This window comes from Triticum urartu, chromosome 4 (genome assembly GCF_003073215.2).
Source record: "Triticum urartu cultivar G1812 chromosome 4, Tu2.1, whole genome shotgun sequence".
NCBI classification, from domain to species: domain Eukaryota; kingdom Viridiplantae; phylum Streptophyta; class Magnoliopsida; order Poales; family Poaceae; genus Triticum; species Triticum urartu.
Genome location: NC_053025.1, coordinates 154,790,589 through 154,813,347, shown reverse-complemented (window position 1 = coordinate 154,813,347; position 22,759 = coordinate 154,790,589). Strand labels below are relative to the sequence as shown.

Genomic DNA, 22,759 nt, shown 5'->3' with positions numbered 1-22,759 from the left:
TTAATATTAAATCTCTGATATTTCTTTATTTTGAGGAAGTCATTTTATCCTCTCTCTTTTATTTTTAATAAAAGAAATATTTTAGAGAAAATAATTAAAATCAAACGATCCTTTTTTCAAAATTCGAGAAAAACTCAAATATGAAAATGACGAAATCCCCAACTCTCTCCGTGGGTCCTTGAGTTGCGTAGAATTTCTAGGATCAACCAAAAATGAAAGAGAACATGATATGCAATGATGATCTAATGTATAACATTCGAAATTGAAAATTTGGGATGTTACATCATATAACATCTACGCATAGACCTGGCTCGGATGCCACTGTTGGGGAACGCAGTATTTCAAAAAAATTCCTACGATCACGCAAGATCTTTCTAGGAGATGCATAGCAACGAGAGGGGAGAGTGTGTCTACATACCCTCGTAGACCGAAAGTAGAAGCGTTTAGTAATGCGGTTGATGTAGTCGAATGTCTTCATGATCCAACCGATCCAAGTACCGAACGTACAGCACCTCCGTGTTCAGCACATTTCAGCATGATGATGTCCCTCGAGCTCTTGATCCAGTTGAGGACGAGGGAGAGTTCCGTCAGCACGACGGTGTGGCAACGGTGATGATGAAGTTACCAGCGCAGGGCTTCGCCTAAGCACTACGACGATATGACCGAGGTGTGTAACTGTGGAGGGGGGCACCGCACACGGCTAAGAGAAGACTTGGTCTGCCTTGGGTGCCCCTCCCACGTATATAAAGGAGGGGGGAGGAGGAGGCCGGCGCCAAGGGGGAGTCCTACTTGGACTCCTGGTTCAAGTAGGATTCGGCTCCCCTTTCCTATTCCAACAAGGGGAAGGAGGGAAGGAGAGGGAGAGGGAAAGGAAGGGGGGCCGCACCCCCTCCCCTAGTCCAATTCGGACTGCCCTTGGGAGGGGGGCGCGTCACCTTGTGGCCTTCCCTCTCCCACTCCCTTATGGCCCATTAGGGCCCATAACTTCCCGGGGAGGTTCCGATAACCCCTCGGTTCACCGATAAATATCCGAAACGTCCCGAAACCTTTCCGGTGTCTGAATACCTTCGTCCAATATATCAATCTTTACCTCTCGACCATTTAGAGACTCCTCGTCATGTCTGTGATCTCATCCGGGACTCCGAACAAACTTCGGTCATCAAATCACATAACTCATAATACAAATTGTCATCGAACGTTAAGCGTGCGGACCCTACGGGTTCGAGAACTATGTAGACATGACCGAGACACATCTTTGGTTAATAACCAATAGCGGAACCTGGATGCTCATATTGGCTCCTGCATATTCTACGAAGATCTTTATCGGTCAAACCGCATAACAACATACGTTGTTCCCTTTGTCATCGGTATGTTACTTGCCCGAGATTCGATCATCGGTATCATCATACCTAGTTCAATCTCATTACCGGCAAGACTCTTTACTCGTTCTGTAGTGCATCATCCCATAACTAACTCATTAGTCACATTGCTTGCAAGGCTCATAGTGATGTGCATTACCGAGAGGGCCCAAAGATACCTCTCTGATACACGGAGTGACAAATCCTAATCTCGATCTATGCCAACTCAACAAACACCATTGGAGACACCTGTAGAGCATCTTTACAATCACCCAGTTATGTTGTGATGTTTGATAGCACACAAGGTGTTCCTCCGGTATCTGGGAGTTGCATAATCTCATAGTCAGAGGAACATGTATAAGTCATGATGAAAGCAATAGCAGAGAAACTAAACGATCATTATCCTAAGCTAGCGGATGGGTCTTGTCCATCACATCATTCTCTAATGATGTGATCCCATTCATCAAATGACAACACATGTCCATGTCTAGGAAACTTAACCATCTTTGATTAACGAGCTAGTCAAGTAGAGGCATACTAGGGACACTCAGTTTTGTCTATGTATTCACACATGTACTAAGTTTCCGGTATGAATAATAAACATTTATCATGATATAAGGAAATATAAATAACAACTTTATTATTGCCTCTAGGGCATATTTCCTTCAGGTATAGCCCAGAGCTGCTACCTCTTTGCCTTGACGGCGAGGTGGTAGCGGCTGGTTTTCGGCATAAGTAGCCGCTTTATCTCGCCCACGTGGTGGTCGGTCTGGTTCATCAGCGCGGTCATATCTCGACGGTATTGGCTCATGGGCCTCGTCGTCGAATTGCGGTAGTAGCCAATGCTTCGGATAACTCTTTGTTGGGCACTCGAGGCCATATTCTTCGGCAGCTAGGACTTGGGTCCATCTATCGTTGAGGGTATCCTGTTCGGCCTGGAGCTGTTGTTGCTTCTTCTTTAGGCTTCGCGCAGTTGTGATTAGCTGACGCTTAAAGTGCTCTTGCTCGAGGGGTTCCTCTGTCACGATGAAGTCTTCGTTGCCGAGGCTGACATCATCCTCGGAGATCGATAGATGGTTACTATCTTCCGAATCTTTGTTGGGCGCTCGAGGCCGTATTCTTTGGCAGCTAGGACTTGGGTCCATCCGTCGTTGAGGGTATCCTATTCGGCCTAGAGCTGTTGTTGCTTCTTCTTTAGGCTTCGCGCAGTTGTGATTAGCTGACGCTTAAAGTGCTCTTGCTCGAGGGGTTCCTCTAGCACGATGAAGTCTTCATTGCCGAGGCTGACATCATCCTCGGAGATCAGTAGATAGTTACTATCTTCTGAATCCTCATTCCCGGCCGACTGGTCGGGGTTGACTTGTCCCCCCTCCCAATCATCCTGTTCGGACGTAGGCTGGACAGGGTCTTCGGGATCCTCGGCATTGTCTGGAGTGTTATTATCTCCGGTGCCGATATTACTGTCCTTTTCGTGATGCGATTTTGAGCGGGGTCGCTGACGTCGATGTTTCGGTGGTGCCTCCGTGGGCTTGTCCTCACTCGGATATTTCCTGCCTTCATGGTCGTCCTCTTTGGGTGTATCCACCATATATACATCATATGTGGAGGTAGTCGTCCATCGCCCGGTGAATGGCGGGTGAGGGAGTCCTGGATCAGGGGGTCTCCGGACAGCCAAACTATATTATTTGGCCGGACTGTTGGACTATGAAGATACAAGATTGAAGACTTCGTCTCGTGTCCGGATAGGACTCTACTTGGCGTGGAAGGCAAGCTAGGCAATACTGATATGTATATTTCCTCCTTTGTAACCGACCTTGTGTAACCCTAACCCCTTCCGGTGTCTATATAAACCGGAGGGTTTTAGTCCGTAGGACAATATACAATCATACCATAGGCTAGCTTCTAGGGTTTAGCCTCTCCGATCTCATGGTAGATCAACTCTTGTAATACTCATATCATCAAGAATAAATCAAGCAGGACATAGGGTTTTACCTCCATCAAGAGGGCCCGGACCTGGGTAAAACATCGTGTCCCCTGCCTCCTATTACCATCCGCCTTAGACGCACAGTTCGGGACCCCCTACTCGAGATCCGCCGGTTTTGACACCAACATTGGTGCTTTCATTGAGAGTTCCTCTGTGTCGTCGCCGTTAGGCTTGATGGCTCCTACGATCATCGATAGCGATGCAGTCCAGGGTGAGACTTTTCTTCCCGGACAGATCTTTGTGTTCGGCGGCTTCGCACTGCAGGCCAACTTGCTTGGCCATCTGGAGCAGATCGAAAGTTACGCCCCTGGCCACCAGGTCAGGTTTGGAAGCTTAAATTACACGGCCGATATCCGCGGAGACTTGATCTTCGACGGGTTCGAGCCCCTGCCTTGTGCGCCGCGCGGTCACGATGAGTATGATTTAGCTCTACCATTGGACCGTATTCAGGAGATCGCACCGGCAGCCGCTCCGAGCCTCAATTCGGAGCTAGTTGCGCCATCCATGGACGAGTGGATAGACCCCGTCACGGAGGCCGTATCCTCAGCGGCGATCGAGCCGAATATCGACCTTACCCTTCACGAGAGTCATGTTGCCAAACTGCCGGATCCTTCTCCGGCCAGGGACTCCGAACCGCCTACGCCAGTTCCCATTGAATCCAATTGGGCGCCGATCATGGAGTTTACCTCTGCGGATATTTTTCAGCACTCGCCCTTTGGCGACATACTGAACTCATTAAGGTCTCTCTCCTTGTCAGGAGAGTCCTGGCCGAACTACATCCGGCGGGATTGGGATGCGGATGACGAAGAAATTCGCCGCCCACCCACCACCCACTTAGTAACCACTGTCGACGACTTAACCGACATGCTCGACTTCGACTCCGAAGACATCGACGGTATGGACGACGATGCAGGAGATGAAGAGGAACCACTGTCCACAGGGCACTAGACAGCCACCTCATCATACGATATATACATGGTGGATACACCCAAAGAAGGCAATGGCGATGAGACAACGGAGGATGAACCCTCCAAAAAGCAACCCAAGCGCCGGCGTCAGTGGCGCCGCTCTAAGTCCCGCCAAGGCAAAAGTGGTGATACCGGCACCGGAGATAATAGCACTCCGGACAGTGCCGAAGGCAACAACAATCCCCTCCAGCAAGATTTAGAGCAGGAGGATGAAGGAGCCAGCCTGCCTAAGAGAGCGGCAGATGGAGAGGCGGAGGATGATAATTACATGCCTCCCTCCGAAGATGAGGCAAGCCTCGACGATGACGAATTCGTCGTGCCAAAGGATCCCGTCGAACAAGAGCGCTTCAAGCGCCGGCTTATAGCCACGGCAAATAGCCTTAAGAAAAAGCGGCAGCAGCTTCTAGCTGATCAAGATTTGCTAGCCGACAGATGGACTGAAGTCCTGGCGGTCGAGGAATATAAACTCAAGCGCCCCTCCAAGAGTTACCCAAAGTGCAGGTCGCTACCCCGACTGGAGGAGGAAGGACCGAAACCTACATCCCCGGCGTATGACGCGGCTGATCGGCTACCTCGTGGCCGCGACAGAGAAACATTCCAGCCAAAAGCTCAGCCCGCACCCCGACGCCATTCAAATAAAAAGGCATGGGGAAATACGCCAGACCTGTGAGACATATTGGAGGACAAAGCAAAACATGCAAGATCGATCTACGGATCACGAGGGCGCGCCACTATGCGAGACGATAATCGTCACGCCGGATATAGTAAAAGTAAGTCCGGCCGGGCCGAACACAGCGGGGAAGACTCATTCGAGCTGCGTCGCGACATAGCCCAGTACAGAGGCGCCGCACACCCCCTATGCTTCACAGATGAAGTAATGGATCATCAAATCCCAGAGGGTTTCAAACCCGTAAATATTGAATCATACGACGGCACAACAGATCCTGCGGTATGGATCGAGGATTTCCTCCTGCACATCCACATGGACCGCGGTGATGACCTACACGCCATCAAATACCTCCCACTAAAACTCAAAGGACCAGCTCGACATTGGCTCAACAGCTTGCCAGCATAGTCCATTGGCTGTTGGGAAGATCTGGAAGCCACATTCCTCGACAACTTTCAGGGCACTTATGTGCGACCACCAGATGCCGATGACTTGAGCCACATAATTCAGCAGCCAGAGGAATCGGCCAGGCAATTCTGGACACGGTTCCTAACAAAGAAAAATCAAATCATCGACTGTCCAGATGCAGAGGCCCTAGCAGCTTTCAGGCACAACATCCGCGATGAGTGGCTAGCCCGACACCTTGGTCAGGAAAAGCCGAAATCTATGGCAGCCCTCACGATACTCATGACCCGCTTTTGTGCGGGAGAAGACAGTTGGCTGGCTCGCAGTAATAACATATCAAAGAACCATGGTACTTCGGATAGCAAGGACGGCAATGGCAGGTCTCGTCGCAACAAACATAAGCACCGCATTAACAGCGACAATACCGAGGATATGGCAGTCAATGCCGGATTCAAAGGCTCTAAACCCGTTCAGTGGAAAAAGCCATTCAAAAGAAGCACTCCGGGCCCGTCCAGTTTGGACCGTATACTCAATCGCTCGTGTCAAATACACGGCACCCCCGACAAGCCAGCCAACCATACCAACAGGGATTGTTGGGTGTTCAAGCAGGCCGACAAGTTAAATGCCGAAAACAAAGATAAGGGGTCACATAGCGATGACGAGGAGGAGCCCCGGCAGCCGAACACCGGAGGACAGAAGAGGTTCCCCCCGCAAGTGCGGACGGTGAACATGATATACGCAACCCACATCCCCAAGAGGGAGCGGAAGCGTGCGCTCAGGGACGTATATGCGTTGGAGCCAGTCGCCCCAAAGTTCAACCCATGGTCCTCCTGTCCGATCACCTTCGATCACAGGGACCACCCCACTAGTATCTGTCATGGCGGATTCGCCGCACTGGTCCTAGACCCAATCATTGACGGATTTCACCTCACTCGAGTCCTTATGGATGGTGGCAGCAGCTTGAACCTGCTTTATCAGGACACAGTGCACAAAATGGGTATAGACCCCTCAAGGATCAAACCCACTAAAACGACCTTTAAAGGCGTCATACCAGGTGTAGAGGCCCATGGCACAGGCTCAGTAACACTGGAAGTGGTCTTTGGATCTCCAGATAACTTCCGAAGTGAAGAGTTAATCTTCGACATAGTCCCGTTCTGCAGTGGCTACCATGCACTGCTCGGGCGAACCGCATTTGCAAGATTCAATGCGGTACCGCATTATGCATATCTCAAGCTCAAGATTCCAGGACCTCGGGGGGTCATCACAGTCAATGGAAACACAGAGCGCTCTCTCCGCACGGAGGAGCACACTGCGGCCCTCGCAGCAGAAGCGCAAAGCAACCTCTTAAGGCAATCCACTAGTTCGGCGATTAAGGACCTGGACACCTTCAAGCGCACCTGGAGTAATCGGTAACAGGACCGCCTGGCACGTTCCGACCTCACATAGCAATGCGGCCCCCACCCCGGTCCCAGCCAAACGGCAAAATCCGTGCCACGCGTACATAATTACGCATTAAAAATACCATGGGCACATGCGGGGAGGGGGCACGACTGCGGCACGCTCCAAGTCGCGGCCTAAACCGCACTAGGGGCTTCCCGCTTTGTTATTTTTTCTCTTTCAGGACTTTAATCTCTGGAAACCCTGTCCGGCAGCATGATTGCCGAACACATGATGCAGCAACCAAGGAGGCAGAAAGCTCTGTCACACCACGGAACTCCCAGGTGGATTATGAAGACGAGTGAAATTTTTGCTTTAATACTATTCCTCAGCTTGCCCTTGGAAGGGACATGTCAAACAGTCCTACTTTTTGCTTATCGCACTACTTGTCTCATTCTGCTTTAACGCACCTTTTTGAATAAACAATGCATAGCATTAAGACCATTATTGCATTCTTCCTTTATATATATATATATGTTCATTCACGACATCTAGCACCCGTACACTCTGGTACGGCCAATACGCCAGGGGATTAAGCATACCCCATAATACGGCGTGAGAAGTCCGAACACTTTCGACAGTGCGGCACCCCGAACTTATAGCATTATATGCATCAGCTCCAAATCATGTCTTGGGTTAATAGTTGGCTTTTCCCGGCTCCCATGTTTTGGTACCTTACGTTCCGCTATATCGGCTAAGGTAGCACTGGGAGAACTACTGTGATTGTGCCCCGGTTCTGCTGGGCTAAGCACCTCAGTAGAGAAAGCTAAAACTGACTGTCATGATAAGGCGAGACTGGTCGCTGTTCGAGAGGTTTCGAGTCCCTAAAGACTTATGCCGCTTAGAGCGAGGAATCGGCCCTGTCCGTCTTAAGGCATGTATCGCGCCCCGAATTCGGCCTTCCGAATACTAGGGCTTCGCCGAAATTTAAAATTATAGAATTCTATGGCTAAGTGAGAGTGATAACGCATTATAGTTCGATTGCCTTGTTCGTTGTGCTGAGCACCTCCCTCGAAGGACCCAAAATGGGAACAAGAGTGCTCAGGTTTATCCCGAACACCCCAGCACTCGTGGCGTGGGGGCAGAAGCCGACGACTAGCCATCTCTCAGATTTGATAAACAGCCGAACAGAAGGTAATATTTTAAATTCAAACAAGCGTTGCATAGCGCATATGAACAAGTTTTCATAATACAGGATCACACGAGCAAGTTTACTCAAATATTACATCTTTCGTACACTCGTCCGCTACGAGATGGGCACCCTTCAGAACACCCTCATAGTACATCTCGGGGTGGCGATGCTCCTTGCCCTGCGGCGGCCCTTCCTTCACCAGCTTCACGGCGTCCATCTTGGCCCATTGCACCTTTACACGGGCGAAAGCCCAGTGTGCACCTTTGATGCAGACGGACCGCTTGATGACTTCCAGCCGTGGGCAGGCATCCGCAAGCCGCCTCACCAGGCCGAAGTAGTTGTTGGGAAGGGCGTTGCCAGGCCACATCCGGACTATAAAGGCCTTCATGGCCTGTTTGGCCGCCTTGTGCAGCTCGACCAGTTGCTTCAGTTGGTCGCTCAGAGGCACCGGGTGTTCGGTCCTACTATACTGAGACCAGAACAGCTTCTCCGTTGTGCTTCCCTCCTCGGCCTGGTAAAACTGTGCGGCATCCGACACGCTGCGGGGCAAATCAGCGAATGCTCCTGGAGAGCTCCAGATTCGGGTAAGTAACAAGTAATTTACTTTCACATGCTTGCTTTGCATATAGAATGCCTTACCCGCCGCTATCTTCTTCATTGCATCAATCTCCTGGAGGGCCTTTTGGGCTTCGGCCTTGGCATTCTTTGCGCTCTCGAGGGCCGCGGCAAGCTCGGACTCTCCCGTCTTCAAGTCAAGCTCCAACGCCTCGTGCTTCGTCACGAGAGCATGGAGCTCTTGCTGCACCTCGCCCACCCGAGCCTCCTGCCTTTCCCGCTCGGTGCGCTCCTTGGCCGCTTTGTTTTCGGCCTCGGACAACTCTTGCTTCAGGGTCGCCACCTCGGTCGTGGCCCCTGGCAAATTTACGATGATCCTGTCATTTTGCAATCGCATTGTTTTTATATATATCCATAGACTAGGTACTACTTACATTTGTTCTCCTCGAGCTGCCTCTTGGCAAGGACGAGCTCGTCCTTGGACCCTTTAAGGTCCTGCTTCAGTGCGGTGACCTCCGCCATCAGTGCGGCGGAGGCCAGTAGCGAAGCCTGCATACACATATAGACATACTTATATTAGACTCCTGCAATATTGTTTGATCCTCTGTTCGGCTTTTCTTTGTGAACACCGAACAGATCATCATGGGCTACTGTCTATGCGGTAATATTTTTCCTATATTTCAAAAACCTACCTCAAAGCTTGTTAGAAGGCTGGCACAGGCTTCATTCAGTCCGCCAAGAGCGGACTGAACCTTCTGGACCACCGCACTCATAATAGCGTGGTGCTCTTCGTCGATGGAAGCGCTGCGAAGCGCTCCCAGCAGACTGTCCGGTGCCTCTGGATGGACAGAGGTCACCGGCACATGCGTCTTTCCCCTTTTGGAAGGAGGCTGCCTGCCTGAGTCCGGAACCACTGGAGGTTCCGGCGCGGTGTTCGGCTCAGGGCCGAACTCGGAGCCCTCGGGAGCCTTGCTCCCTCTGCTCCCAGAATCCGGAAGGTCGCCTTGAGGCGCCTCCGGGACTGTCTCCCCTCGACCCGGTGCCTCTTGAGATAATACCTCGGTGTTGTCTGTAGGGCAAGGGGAGGTGGCGGTCAGAAGTGGATCGCTATCCATATCCGACGAGCCCAGGGAGACGTCCGTAGATACGTCGATATGGGCTCGTGGCGGTCTGCATAATCATAATTCGGCGTCAGGAGAAGTAGTGCGACAAAGGTATGCTATGAGTTATTCTGGCATCCGAATACTTACGACTTCGCCAGGGGCTTGGCCCTGAGTAGCCACTCGTCTTCGCCTTCGGCGGCGGTGGTGGAGTAGTCCGAAAGGAGAGTCCTTCCCTTCTTGGACCCTTCGCCCCCCCCCCCCCGGTTGGGGCGGCCTTCCTTTTCTTGTCTCCCCTGACTGGAGGGGGAGCATCTTCATCTTCCTCCTCGTCTTTGGGGGAGGAGTGCATCGCGGAGTTATCGGACGATGAGTCCGATAACACCTGGCGTCGGGAACTCTTGTTCCCTTGGCCTTCTTGGTCTTCTCCGGCACCTTGTAAGGAGCCGGAGTCAGCATCTCCGTCAGGAGAGCGTCCGCAGTGTCTTCGGGCAGAGGGGCCAGACAGTTAATCTGCCCCGACATCTCCACCCAGTCCTGTCAAAGGCATGGAGCTCAGACCCCCCCACATGGTTAAGCTAGGGGAAATAAATATCCTACCAGATGTATAGAACTCACCGAATGCGCTGGGCGCTTCGCGCTTAGCCCGCGGTCCTCGGTGAGAGAGGGAGGGACCTCGGCGCCCTTGAACAGCACCCTCCAGACGTCCTTGTGCGTCGTGTCGAAGAGCTCGCTCAGAGTCTGGTGTTGGGCCGGGTCGAACTCCCACAAGTTGAAATCCCGTTGTTGACACGGGAGGATCCGGCGGATGAGCATGACCTGGACTATGTGGACAAGCTTGAGCTTCCTGCATGCCATATTCCGGATACATTTCTGGAGTCCGTCCAGCTCCACCGATGAACCCCAGGACAGGCCCTTCTCTTTCCAGGAGGTGAGCCGCGTGGGGATTCCGGATCAAAACTCAGGGGCAGCCACCCAGTTGGTGTCGCGCGGCTCGGTGATGTAGAACCACGCCGATTGCCACCCCTTTATGGTCTCCACAAAGGAGCCTTCAAGCCATATAACATTGGGCATCTTGCCCACCATGGCTCCGCCGCATTCTGCTTGTTAGCCTCCCACCACCTTCGGCTTGATATTGAAGGTCTTCAGCCACAGGACGAAGTGGGGCCGGATGTGGAGGAAAGCCTCACACACGACGATGAACGCCGAAATGTTGAGGATGAAGTTCGGGGCCAGATCATGAAAGTCCAGCCCGTAGTAGAACATGAGACCGCAGACGAATGGATGGAGGGGAAACCCCAGTCCACGGAGGAAGTGGTGGAGGAAAACTACCCTCTCGTGAGGTTCACGGGTAGGAGCGATCTGCCCCGCAGCGGGCAGCCGATGCGCGATATTCGCGGCTAAGTATCCGGCTCCGCGCAGCTTCTTGATGTGTCCCTCCGTAACGGAGGAAGCCATCCATTTGCCTCCCGCTCCGGACATGATTGGAGAAGGTTGAGGGGAAGGATGTGGACTTGGGTGTTGGAGCTCGAGTGCGCAAGAATGGATGAGCAAGGAGGAAGAAGGTGTGGGTAGAAAAAAGGTTAAACCTTGTCCCTTTATAAGGGCGGCCGAAACTATGCGCCCCCACTAGCCTGGTAAAACTCGCTTATCCCCCAAGCGCCGTAATCGATGGCGCGGTTGGGTTACCCACGCCCGTATTGATGAGAATCCCGTAATAAGGGGGACACGATCTCTGCTTTGACAAGACGTGTCAAGAAACTGCCTCACGTTATGTGCGGGGCTCGTTAAAGGAAACGGTTCGAATAATCACCGGGCCATGGCATAATGTCATGTTGCCAAAACGTGTCAGCAGATTAGATTTGTGGAAATATTATTCTCTCTACGGTGGTCTGTGGAACTTATTTTGCAGGGTCGGACACTATCCTTGTATTCAAATTCTTCCTGGTGTATTCGGAGGAGGAACCCGCCTTGCAATGCCGAAGACAACACTGCGCGCCGGACTCATCGTCATTGAAGCCTGGTTCAGGGGCTACTGAGGGAGTCTTGGATTAGGGGGTCTCCGGACAGCCGAACTATATCCTTTGGCCGGACTGTTGGACTATGAAGATACAAGATTGAAGACTTCGTCTCGTGTCCGGATAGGACTCTACTTGGCGTGGAAGGCAAGCTAGGCAATACGGATGTGTATATTTCCTCCTTTGTAACCGACCTTGTGTAACCCTAACCCCTTCCGGTGTCTATATAAACCAGAGGGTTTTAGTCCGTAGGACAATATACAATCATACCATAGGCTAGCTTCTAGGGTTTAGCCTCTCCAATCTCGTGGTAGATCAACTCTTGTAATACTCATATCATCAAGAATAAATCAAGCAGGACGTAGGGTTTTACCTCCATCAAGAGGGCCCGAACCTGGGTAAAACATCGTGTCCCCTGCCTCCTGTTACCATCCGCCTTAGACGCACAGTTCGGGACCGCCTACTCGAGATCCGCCGGTCTTGACACCGACAGCGGGTCTTGGCTTTGTTTGTCTCCGGCATCGTCGTCCATATCGTCGATGTTTTTGGAGGCGTAATCTAGCATGTCCGTCAAATCCTCGATAGTGGCTATTAAGTGGGTGGTGGGTGGGACGTAAAATTCCCAGCTCTCAGCCCCTAGTCCGGGCTAGGCGTAGTTCGGAGGTCATGCTTCCATAATGGCGAGGGATCACATTAAGTCCAAGGCCTCGTTTAAGAGCGAAGGCCAGACGGGGGACCGAGGACCTGCAGGGCTAGGCATGGCAGATTCCAAGCTGTGCTCACCAGATGCGGGCCTCGAGAGTTTGGAGTTTGCATCCTGAGGCGGGTTCGGCTGTCCGATGATAGGGAGAGTCCTGTTTGACTCCAGGCTCGCCGAAGACATAGCTGCCTCTGTGTCTCCGGAGAAAAGTTCCATAGTAGGAGAGGGTCTGGTGGGTTTTAGATACCCATCTTTGGATGAAGTAGTCTGCCCTGGATCTAAGGCCAGGGCAGGGATGATAGTTGGTCCTTGAGCGGTGCCTGATGACGAGTCCGATGAGTTTCCCTCTTAGAGCAGAGGAACAATGGTCGAGGTCATGAACCCTTCGAAGATCAAGTCTCCTCAGACATCGGCAATGTAATTCAGGCTCCTGAATCTGATCTGATGACCAGGGGCATATCTGTTGATCTGTTCGAGGTGACCAATCGAATTGGCACACAGAGCAAAGCCACCGAACACAAAAATTTGACTAAGGAGGAAGGTTTACCCAGAAAAAACATCATTGTTGATGATTGAACAAGCCATCGAACCTTCTGCTGACGACACAGTGGAACTCTCAATGAAAGCACCAATGTCGGTGTCAAAACCGGCCGATCTCGGGTAGGGGGTCCCGAACTGTGCGTCTGAGGATCGAAGGTAACAGGAGACAAAGGGGACACGATGTTCACCCAGGTTCGGGCCCTCTTAATGGAGGGAATACCCGACTTCCTACTTGATTGATTTTGATGAGTATAGGGTTTACAAGAGTTGATCTACCTCGAGATCGTGATGGCTAAACCCTAGATGTCTAGCCTATGTAAATTCGGATAGCCTCTACGGACTAAACTCTCTGGTTTATATAGACATCGGAGGGGCCTAGGGTTGTACAGGGTCGGTTTACAGAGAAAGGAAAGCACACATCCAGACGCTAATCGTGCCATCCATGCAAAGGAGAGTCTCATCTGGACACGGGGGAAGGCCTTCTACCTTGTATCTTCACGGCCCATCAGTCCAGCCCATGTGACATAGCCCGGACTCTCGAGGACCCCATAATCTAGGATTCCCTCAGTGGAGTTGTGGTGTGGTGGCCATGCAGTTGTGAGGTTGGTATTTGGTCGAGAACTTGGTGGGCAAGCGAAGGGGTGATTGAGGAAGTAGAAGGAGTGAGGGAGAGGGTGGTTCGGCCAGGAATGGAGTGAACAACTCGTCACATTTCAGCAAAGATCACTGTTGCGATGGGAGGAGAACCGGGGGCTATAGATAGCTACTATGGCGGAGTACCATGGATCAACTGAATTGTCTACCCCGGCGGCACCTCACCATGAAGAAGACTGATACGTCCATTTTTCATCATGTTTTCCTACTATTATTTTTATTGTTTTGAAGTTATATTCCACTTTTTGATGCAATTCTAATGTTGTTTCTCTTTTAAAATGCAACATACATCAGAAGAGGGAGATTGCTAGTAGCTGGTCTTCTGACCCAAAAAAGCTACAACAGAGAGAACTATTCTCCAAAGATAAAAATGACATGAAATTTTACGAAGAATTATTTTCGAATATCTAAAAAATACTGGAAGAAAGAAGTACCGGAGAGGACCCTTCGTGGGCCATAAGCCAGGAGGCACACCCTACCCCTAGGCGCGCCCACCTAACTTGTGGGCTCCAACGAGGCCCACTGATGCCCATATTCTCCTATATGAAGTCATTTCCCCTAGAAAAAATCAGGAGAAGACTTTTGGGACCAACCACCACCGTCTCGAGGTAGAACTAGAGGCGGAGCACTTCTTCTCTCGGGCGGAGCGATTCTGCCCGGGAAACTTCCCCCTGGGAGGGGGAAATCGAAGCCATCATCATCACCAACGCTTCTCTCATCATGGGAGGACCCATCTCCATCAACATCTTCACCAACATCATCTCATCTCCAAATTTTAGTTCATCTCTTGTATTCAATCTTTGTATCAAACCTCAGATTGGTGCATGGGGGTACTACTAGTGTTGATTACATCTTGTAGTTGATGCTAATTGGTTTATTTTGGTGGAAGATTAATATGTTTAGATTGTTATTCACATACTTATACCCTCTGATCATGAACATAATTATGATTTGTGAGTAGTTCTATTTGTTCTTGAGGACATGGGAGAAGTCTTGCTATTAGTAATCATGTAAAGTTGGTTTCATTCAATGTTTTTATGATATGTTATGTTGTTCTTCCTCTAATGGTGTCGTGTGAATGTAGACTACATGACACTTCACCATGTTCGGGCCTAGGGGAAGGCATTGTGGAATTAGTGAGAGTGCTAGTTATCGACTAAAGGGGGGTGGATAGGCGATTTTTATGTAAGTCCTCGAAGCAGGCAATATCTTCTAAGACGCAAAATTAAAACACCAACTAAACATGATACAACGTAAGATAAAATACACTAGGCTTGTTGGTATGTCAACAATTATTGAAGTGAGATGCGAAGACAAACATCAACTAGGTAGAACAGAGCAGTTTAGGAAGATAGTGTGAAGACAAAGATGCAGTCTGTGGGAATGTCTTCACACAATGTCTTCAAACAGAACGAGCATGCAAAGGCTCCACGAAACTAAACAATAAGTAAAGTAGTGAACTGATAGAACCAGTTGCTCGGAGAAGACACATGATTTGTTTGACTCCAATAGCTGTGACAGTTGTACGTCTGGTTGGGGAGGCTGGGATTGAATTCTGAAGACCTAGTCTTCACCTTATTCCCCTTGAGCTAAGATCAACAGATCTTGCCCAATCACTCAAGTAAGTCTTCAAGATAGACTTCCAAACCTTCACCGACATCGTTCACCGGCAATCCACAATGGCTTTTGGATGCTCCGTACATGACGCATTACCGGCTGGAAGATCACAGTCTTCAAGTCTAACAAGTCTTCGGTTCACGCGGAACAGAAAGGCTTCAATGATGCTCAATCACTTTTGGGCTCTGGGTGTTTTGGGGTTTTCCTTGCAAGGATTCTCTCTCAAAGGCTTCGGAGCTGGGTTGCTCTCAAAGGACAAAAGCCGTGCACTAACTCGGAGCAGCCACCAACTTATGGTGGAGGGGTGGGCTATTTATAGCCAGGAGGCAACCCGACATGATATGTCCAAAATGACCCTGGGTTAGTGGACAATTGACATGTGCCCAACGATCGGATTTCAAACACACATGACAACTTTACTTGAGCTCCAAGTAAAGCTGACCCAACCAACTCTGGAAGATGTTTCCTCTCATTGTCTTCACTAGAAAACATAGGATTTTAGGTTGAGCATCACGTTAGTTTCTGACTTTGTTTACCTCGACCCCACTTAACAGCGTGGTGGTTCCTATGACTTAAGAAAGAAGAAAATGAAACTACCAAAAGACTATGTCTTCACGCTCCATTGTCTTCAAGCGAAAGTCTTCGCGTACCATTGTCTTCTACATCAATGTCTTCGCGAACCACCATTATCTTCAACGTCTTCATACATTTTAGGGGTCATCTTTGATGGGTAAACTGAATCAATGGGCACTTCTACCTGTGTTCTCGTGTGAATCTCACAAACACATTAGTCCCTCAACCAAGTTTGTCGTCAATACTCCAAGACCAAAAATGGGTGACACTAGATGCACTTATAATTAGTCTGTAGATGATGGGTTACCGAAGTGACTAAAATCTAAACCCAAGTTTATGAGCTGTTCCGTAAGGGGCTGTTTGGATCCATATGTTTCATGCTATGGTTAGATTTATCTTAATTCTTCTCTTGTGTCTGCGGATCCTTGCGGGAGGGGGTAATCATAAGTAGGTTGTCTGGTCAAGTAAGAATAACACCTTAGCTTTGGTTCACCCACATATTAACTTATCAAAGTAATGAACACGAGTCGATGAATCGTGGTGGAAGTAACTAGATGAATTCGTGTGTGTCCTCAAAAGCGCTTTAATCACTATAATAAGTATCTCTGGTTTGTCCTTGGCATTAATAATGATTGGGCCACCTTGCTACTTTCGTTACTTGTTACCAATTATCTTGCTATCAAATTATCTATCAAAACTATCTTACAACACTTGCAGAGAATGTCTTGTTGAAAACCGCTTACAGATTCCTTCTGCTCCTCGTTGGGTTTGACACTCTTACTTATCGAAATGACTACGATTGATACCCTATACTTGTGGGTCATCAAAGGGAGAGGAGATTGTTAGCGAGTCTAAAAAGGAAGTGTATGCAATATTTAGTTTTACTAGACTCCTTTTGAAAGTGGAAATCTACAACAGAACTATGTGCTATCTCATTTCGTGACTACTACCGAAAACACACATATTTGAGTGCATTTTTCTCCACCGTTTCAAAATTGTGATGGTATGAGAAAGTGTAGACCTTGGAAGTGAAACTAAGAGCATCGTCAATCAGACCCTACACTTCTTTTCATATGTCCGATCAAACAATTCGGACACCGTCTTGATAAAAAACATCATCCAACCAGACCCCCAAACCCATATTATATTCTTATATAGCCAGGCTACGGACACCCCTTAAACCCAGTTCATATGTGCCACAGATTTGGAGCCGCCCAAATGCGGCTGCCATGTCGGACCTGTCCACCTCGATGCCACAAATCCCCTTCCTAATTCCACTCTAGATCAAATCCTAGTGATTCTCGATTCACTCCATTTTTAGTCCACCCCCGCTCCCCAACCTAACCTCTCCGACCATCTTCGACATGACTAGCGACAGATATGAGTTTGGCCAGTCCGGATACATCTACTGGGAGCTAGACTCCTACTCGAACGAGAAGGGGACATCTGTCAGTCTCATGGTCCACCAGTCCCGGGAGGATACTTGAGCTCTGTCGCTGGAGCCACCCCTGTCGTGGATCCACCAGTCGGGTGACTTCTCCGCCACTCAGGCAAAAATCCAGCGGGGGCGTCACATATGGCGTAAGCTCGCGCCACACGAGCATGTGTCGGGCAAAAAGCCCACACAACACCGATGGAGAGATCCTGTTCAAGGACGGCCTACTGTGAAGGTTGGAGTGCTACTACGAGACGAGATGGAGATGCGTGTCCGTGTGATCCACAACACGCGATGCTCGATGAAGGCATTGGTGAAGTTGGCTGTGACCAGAGGGATCTAATGCGACAATCTTCAACTTCGGCTCAGCCTGGCTAGGTTACCAGAGAAGAGGGCGTGAGTGCATGCTCCTGAACGACTGTGAGCTCGACATCATACCCGAACATGTCATGTAGTGGCATGGGTGATTTTTTAACTTTTCTTTAGGGAGTCTTCATAGTTTGGGGTGGCAAGGCGGAGGCGCTGACCTAGTGTAGGTATAATATTCTCACCGCACTTTCCGCCTTCCATTGGTGTGATTGTCGCCGGCGGAGGGCGCGTGGGGCCATGTCTCTGGCTAGTCCTTCGAGATCCTGTCGGTTTAGGTTTCCCATGGACCTGTCTGCATTTGGCTAGCTTTCCTGGTATTCGGAGTTTTTACAAGCCCTTATCAGCGTTTTTCTTATTCGGGGCGACGATTCACTTCACAGATTGCGCGCGGCCGGTATTTGCTGGTCTGCATCGACGACTTCCCAGACGCCGCTTTTACAAGCTCTTGTGTTTATAAAAATTTGCTCCACTGAGGCAGAAACCAAATGCTGCATCGAGTTTTGCTCACGTCACATCGTCGGTGGATGCAAGAGGAAGAAGACTTTGACCACTCCCAGATATTTGATTGTAGTTTTATCTTTTTGTAAGTACGTGCCTTAACCTTTTTTCCAAAAAAAATAGGTGGAGATGGGTCTGGTTTTAAAATTTTTACTTTCCCCCAAAAATCTCCGAAAAAGTAACTTTAGCAATTTTTATGCTCCATTTCAAATGAATGACCCGATTTTTCATTTTTGTGACATGGCAGCAATGTTTGGGTCTCTGACCCACCCGACTATGTCGGGGAGTCCCTCCTGTCTTCTTCCCCCGCTCTTCCCGCCTTCTCTTCCTCCCCCGCTCCACCGCATCTCCTCCCCACCACTCTTCCCTCCTCCCGTCTCCTCGCCCGCACGCCCTCAGCCACCGCCGGTAACTTCTCCACACCCAGATCGCTTCTTGATCCACTCCGTTTTCGATTCAATCGACATTACCCCCAAACGGATCGACGCCAGATTCCACCTCGGTAACGAAGACAAGCAATGGGGATCTCCAAGGTGACGGGCATCGCGGCGACGGCGCTCCTCGTCTCGTCCCTCGCCCTGCGGCAGGCCGGCGTGAGGGCCGCCGCCACGGCCCCCATCCTCGCCACCAGCTGCGTCGCCTACATCGTCACCGTCGCGTCCCACACCGCCGTCAACGTGCCGTGGATCCTGGGCAAGACCCCGTCTGGCCGGTTCCCCCTCTGGTCGGCCGTGCTCTTCGGCCCCTTCCTGATGCTGGCACGCACGTACGCCAAGGTGAAGAGGTTCCTCAGGAAGGAGAACGTGTACGACGAGATCGCCCAGGGGCTCTACCTCGGGGGCTGGCCGTTCATGGCAAAGCACCTGCCTCCGGGGGATCCGTCCGTCGTGGATTGCACGTGTGAGCTGCCGAGGAGCTCGTTTGTGAAGGTGGATGAGTATGTCTGTCTTGCTACTTGGGATACCAGGGCCCCGTTACCGTCCCAGATCGAATTCGCGGCGCGGTGGGCCTGCGAGAAGAGAGCCCAGGGGAAGCCCGTCTATGTCCACTGCGCATTTGGTTAGCAATGATCCCCCCCTCTCTTGTTTGCATTCTATTTTTGGCGAACCATTCTTAGTTTGGTAATTTTGTTGTATTTATTTACAAGTGACACCACATGAAGATAAAATGGCTATCTGTTTTGTGCATGATTTACAACCACATCAGGTCATGGAAGAAGTGCCTGTGTCATGTGCGCAATTCTAGTGGCGACCGGCGTTGCTGAAAACTGGAAAGACGCTGAAAACATCATCCGAGGAAGGAGGAAGATCAAAATGAACGCTCTTCACCGCAAAACTTTGGAAGATTGGTCCAAAAGTCGAGTTGTCCAGAAAAAGGATAATTAGCTGTGAGCTGATTTGTTTCTTACATCATATACTTCTTCTGTGAGGTTAGAACCAAAACAGAGTAAAGCCATATTTGTATAGGAATACCATGCCATTCTTTATTTGAAATATTCCTCCACATGTCAATCATGTGTGACACAAGGAAATCCTCCATTACCCCCCTGAAGACGCAGGAAAGTCCTTCCTTTCTTTTACGTGTTTGTTCAATGTATGTGTGGTAGTTGCTCCTCTAAGCAACTCTTTTCACAGCAAAATCAGTGTTGTGCAGTGTACACTTTGGTTTATAATGGAAGAAACTTGAACTTATCCTCAAGCTGGTTTCTATTATCTGTGTTGCAAAATTGTACTCCCTCCGTTCCAAAATAGATGACTCAACTTTGTACTAACTTTAGTACAAAGTTGGGTCATCTATTTTGGAACGGAGGGAGTAGCAAGGTTTAACTTCAAATGACAATTCTTTTCCTGTGAGTACTATCTAGGTACTAGCGTGCTTGAACTGTACAGATGTAAAAATCAAATGTAGTTTGCAGTTGTAACTCAACAGCAGTGTGTGAAGTATAAGACTCTGAATGAGGTACTAAATTTGATATCTGGAACAGGTTTGTGTACTCATGCTTAGAAATTACCCCTTTGTTCCCTCCTAATGATAAAAAATTGTGACTGAATGTCAGTGTTTCACTATATTTTATCTAACCTTTTCCCCATTTTTGGCAGTGATATTTTTTCCAAATTCTGTCAGATAGCTCACCTATTCAATTCAAGATATTTTGGTAGTGGTGCATGGTAGAAGGTGTTCTTACAAAATGCAGCCAGAAGTAATGAAAATAACACAAATTGAAGTACCATTTCAATAATGAACTCTGGGTGTCCTCCATTTGTTCTCACTCCAGGATACATTAAACCATTTGACTCAAGAAAATCTGATGACAGTTCTACGCATTCTGACAAGTTCTCCCATTTCTGGAGCTTCCTTTGTTTCCCAGCTCTCTGTTTCTCACATATCTGCTACATTACATCCAAAAAATTTCTTCCCAGTTGTTTTGCTTATGCTCCTACTTTGAAGGTTAGTTCCAAGATACATTTGAATCAGTAGGCTGAATATTGGCTTTCAGCTGGATGTGCTGCAATGCTTAGCTCTCCACAATTGCCTTCATCTGTCATCAGTATCCTGCAGGCAATATATGCACCAGCAATAAATAGATCAGAGATAGATCCAAAAAAATGGTACTACAACTGCTGAACCTATGCTTCTTTTAGGCCAAAACAGAAAATGGTTAGTTGGCAGGGATAGCCGAACATATCCTAGGGAAAAGAAACAGAGGCTGGGATAGCTGAAAGCATCCCAGGAAAAAGTGAAAGAAACCGTCTCTAGTTCTTTTTCTGCACACCATAGATGCACCTTGTTTTTGCCATTTGTTTTAGTGCAGGCTATGGTGTAGAAAACAAGCCTGCTGACTTTTGAGTTTTGATTGCTGGTAGGAGGGTGGTCGATTCCATGCTGATTAGTAGGGCACATCTGGGTATTATAAACTAAGATGATTCTCGCCTCTATTAAGCCCTTGCTCAATCATATGCACTTAGATTTTTTTTTAAATTGTAGATAGGCTATAACTTCAACAGCTACAGGTAGCAGACTTCATATTTAGCAAAAGAAAACTAATCACAGGACAGAGGTAAGAATTGTGTGGTACTTACTCTCGAGGGCGAGAAGCCCAGAGGGAGCTTAGGGCACGGAGGCGGTTATGGTACTCGCCAATAGCCAAGAAACATCGAGCTGCCTGCCTAACTGTCAGAATCCTGTGCATCTGGTGAAGAGTCTGCTGCCTCAAGTTATCAGCCTGGAAATGACATGTCACATATGTTGTTTTAGTACATGCCTCAGTGATCTTATTCTTGGCAGCTAAAACTCACAGCAGATGCTAGCAATAAACTTTTTTGAAATAAACCAGATGAACAAATGAAGTTTAAAAGAATAATAACTTGCGAATTGTGGATAGATTGACCTTTTAAATTGACAAATCACTTATTTTTTGCACTGTTAGTGGATGTACTTATGAGGTTTAAAAAGTTTACTTATTCTTGGCACAGTTAGTAGCAGAACTGATGCTAGAATGATTTAGGTGTGGCCAGAGCAATAAATTTCCCCTGAATGCAGATTGTTGCTACATTTGCCTACAAGTTTTACCAGGCGCTTCATTGCTCATCTACAAACTTGAATAAGATGAGTGAATAGTCTAGCATACACTGACATAACGGTCAAGTTTGAAGAGTAGTGACACATCTTGGGTTACCTGTATGACAAAGCCTTCAAGGTTAGCCAGCTTGCCGAGAGCAACGGCCATGTCGCCCATGAAGCTCCCCATGTTGGTATCGTCGCTAAGAGACCCGCTGCCTGCCACCGTGATTGCTAATGACTGATGGAGCTGCTCCAGGCCCTGGGTGAGAGCTTCTTCTGCCTGCTGCAATGACTGCTCAAGGCTGCAGATGCCAACCATTTGCTGTTCAGTCAAGGGATCAAGCTGAGGTGCCAGTGTCTGCAGCAACAGTGGGAAGTATGTACTTTCATTAGGATATCATTAGTACACTTCGAGAGTTTGTTTGGCAATTTGGTTCCTGAACTATCAAATGAACCTTTTTTGCTAGAAACTATGAAATGAAAATGGCAGTTGATTTCGTTTCTATTTTTTTAGGAATAACATTGCTAATGTTCAGTGTAGTTAGAGACACATGCCTTGAGCAGATCAGAGGGCCGGAAGCCGCCCATCCAAAGGAAGCAGCGCTCGGCTGGGGTCGCCCACATCCCAGTGATGAGATGAAAGACGTCCGCCCTTGCAGCGGCACTCTTGAGGCGAAAGAGCTCATCGTAGTGGGTCAAGGTGTCGTCGATGATGGCCCTGAGGTCACCATCCGGCAAGTGCGCGTGCAGGCCTCCCCGGAGCTCAATCATGCGCCTGCTGTCGTCGTCCAGCCACCTGTTGTACTCGACATCGAACATAGCAGCACCTGGAAAATAGATATCACAGTTCGTATTCAGTCCAATGCCAAATCTTAACCAAATTCCCACCACACATTATAATCAGTGAATGCGTAGGAGAGCTGATACTGGGGTTGACTTTACACACCAGGGCTGGAGTTTCCACCTGGAGCTCCTCCAACCAAGAGTCCCTACACAAAGCTCACAGGTTCATATCACACTTTACAATATGAAAACCTAGCTCGATACTTTGGCATAGAAGGAACTTGAATGATATTTTTCTAACTCGAGTGATTTTTGTGATCATATATGCAGAGGTGCACATGGTGAATTAGCTGCAGAAATGAGAAGCACCTGAGAACGAGCCCGCTGGAGATCCTGTTCCAGTTG

At 49.0% G+C, this 22,759-nt stretch overlaps 2 protein-coding genes across 2 annotated transcripts; one reads left to right on the top strand and one right to left on the bottom strand.

Annotated features, from left to right (window-relative positions):
* Window positions 1–18,277: 18,277 nt before the first annotated feature.
* Window positions 18,278–19,708, top strand: LOC125553722. The gene is made up of 2 exons (XM_048717454.1): window positions 18,278–19,069; window positions 19,217–19,708. Exons 1-2 carry the CDS (start codon window positions 18,529–18,531, stop codon window positions 19,393–19,395), a joined length of 720 nt encoding a protein of 239 aa, XP_048573411.1. The 5' UTR covers window positions 18,278–18,528; the 3' UTR covers window positions 19,396–19,708.
* Window positions 19,709–20,220: 512 nt separating this feature from the next.
* LOC125554665 (transcription factor TGAL11-like) lies at window positions 20,221–22,759 on the bottom strand (the record flags this gene model as incomplete). The annotated part of the gene is made up of 6 exons (XM_048718148.1): window positions 20,221–20,563; window positions 21,091–21,233; window positions 21,687–21,929; window positions 22,127–22,398; window positions 22,518–22,560; window positions 22,724–22,759. Coding segments are annotated over 6 exons (819 nt in total), but the record flags the coding sequence as incomplete, so codon positions are not given.

What these genes read in the sequence shown, in the direction of transcription:
- LOC125553722 (XM_048717454.1), top strand. Translation starts at nt 18,529, where the DNA reads ATGGGGATCTCCAAGGTGACGGGCATCGCGGCGACGGCGCTCCTCGTC. An exon ending in CTATGTCCACTGCGCATTTG is followed by an intron (nt 19,070 to 19,216) that starts GTTAGCAATGAT and finishes CAACCACATCAG; the next exon opens with GTCATGGAAGAAGTGCCTGT.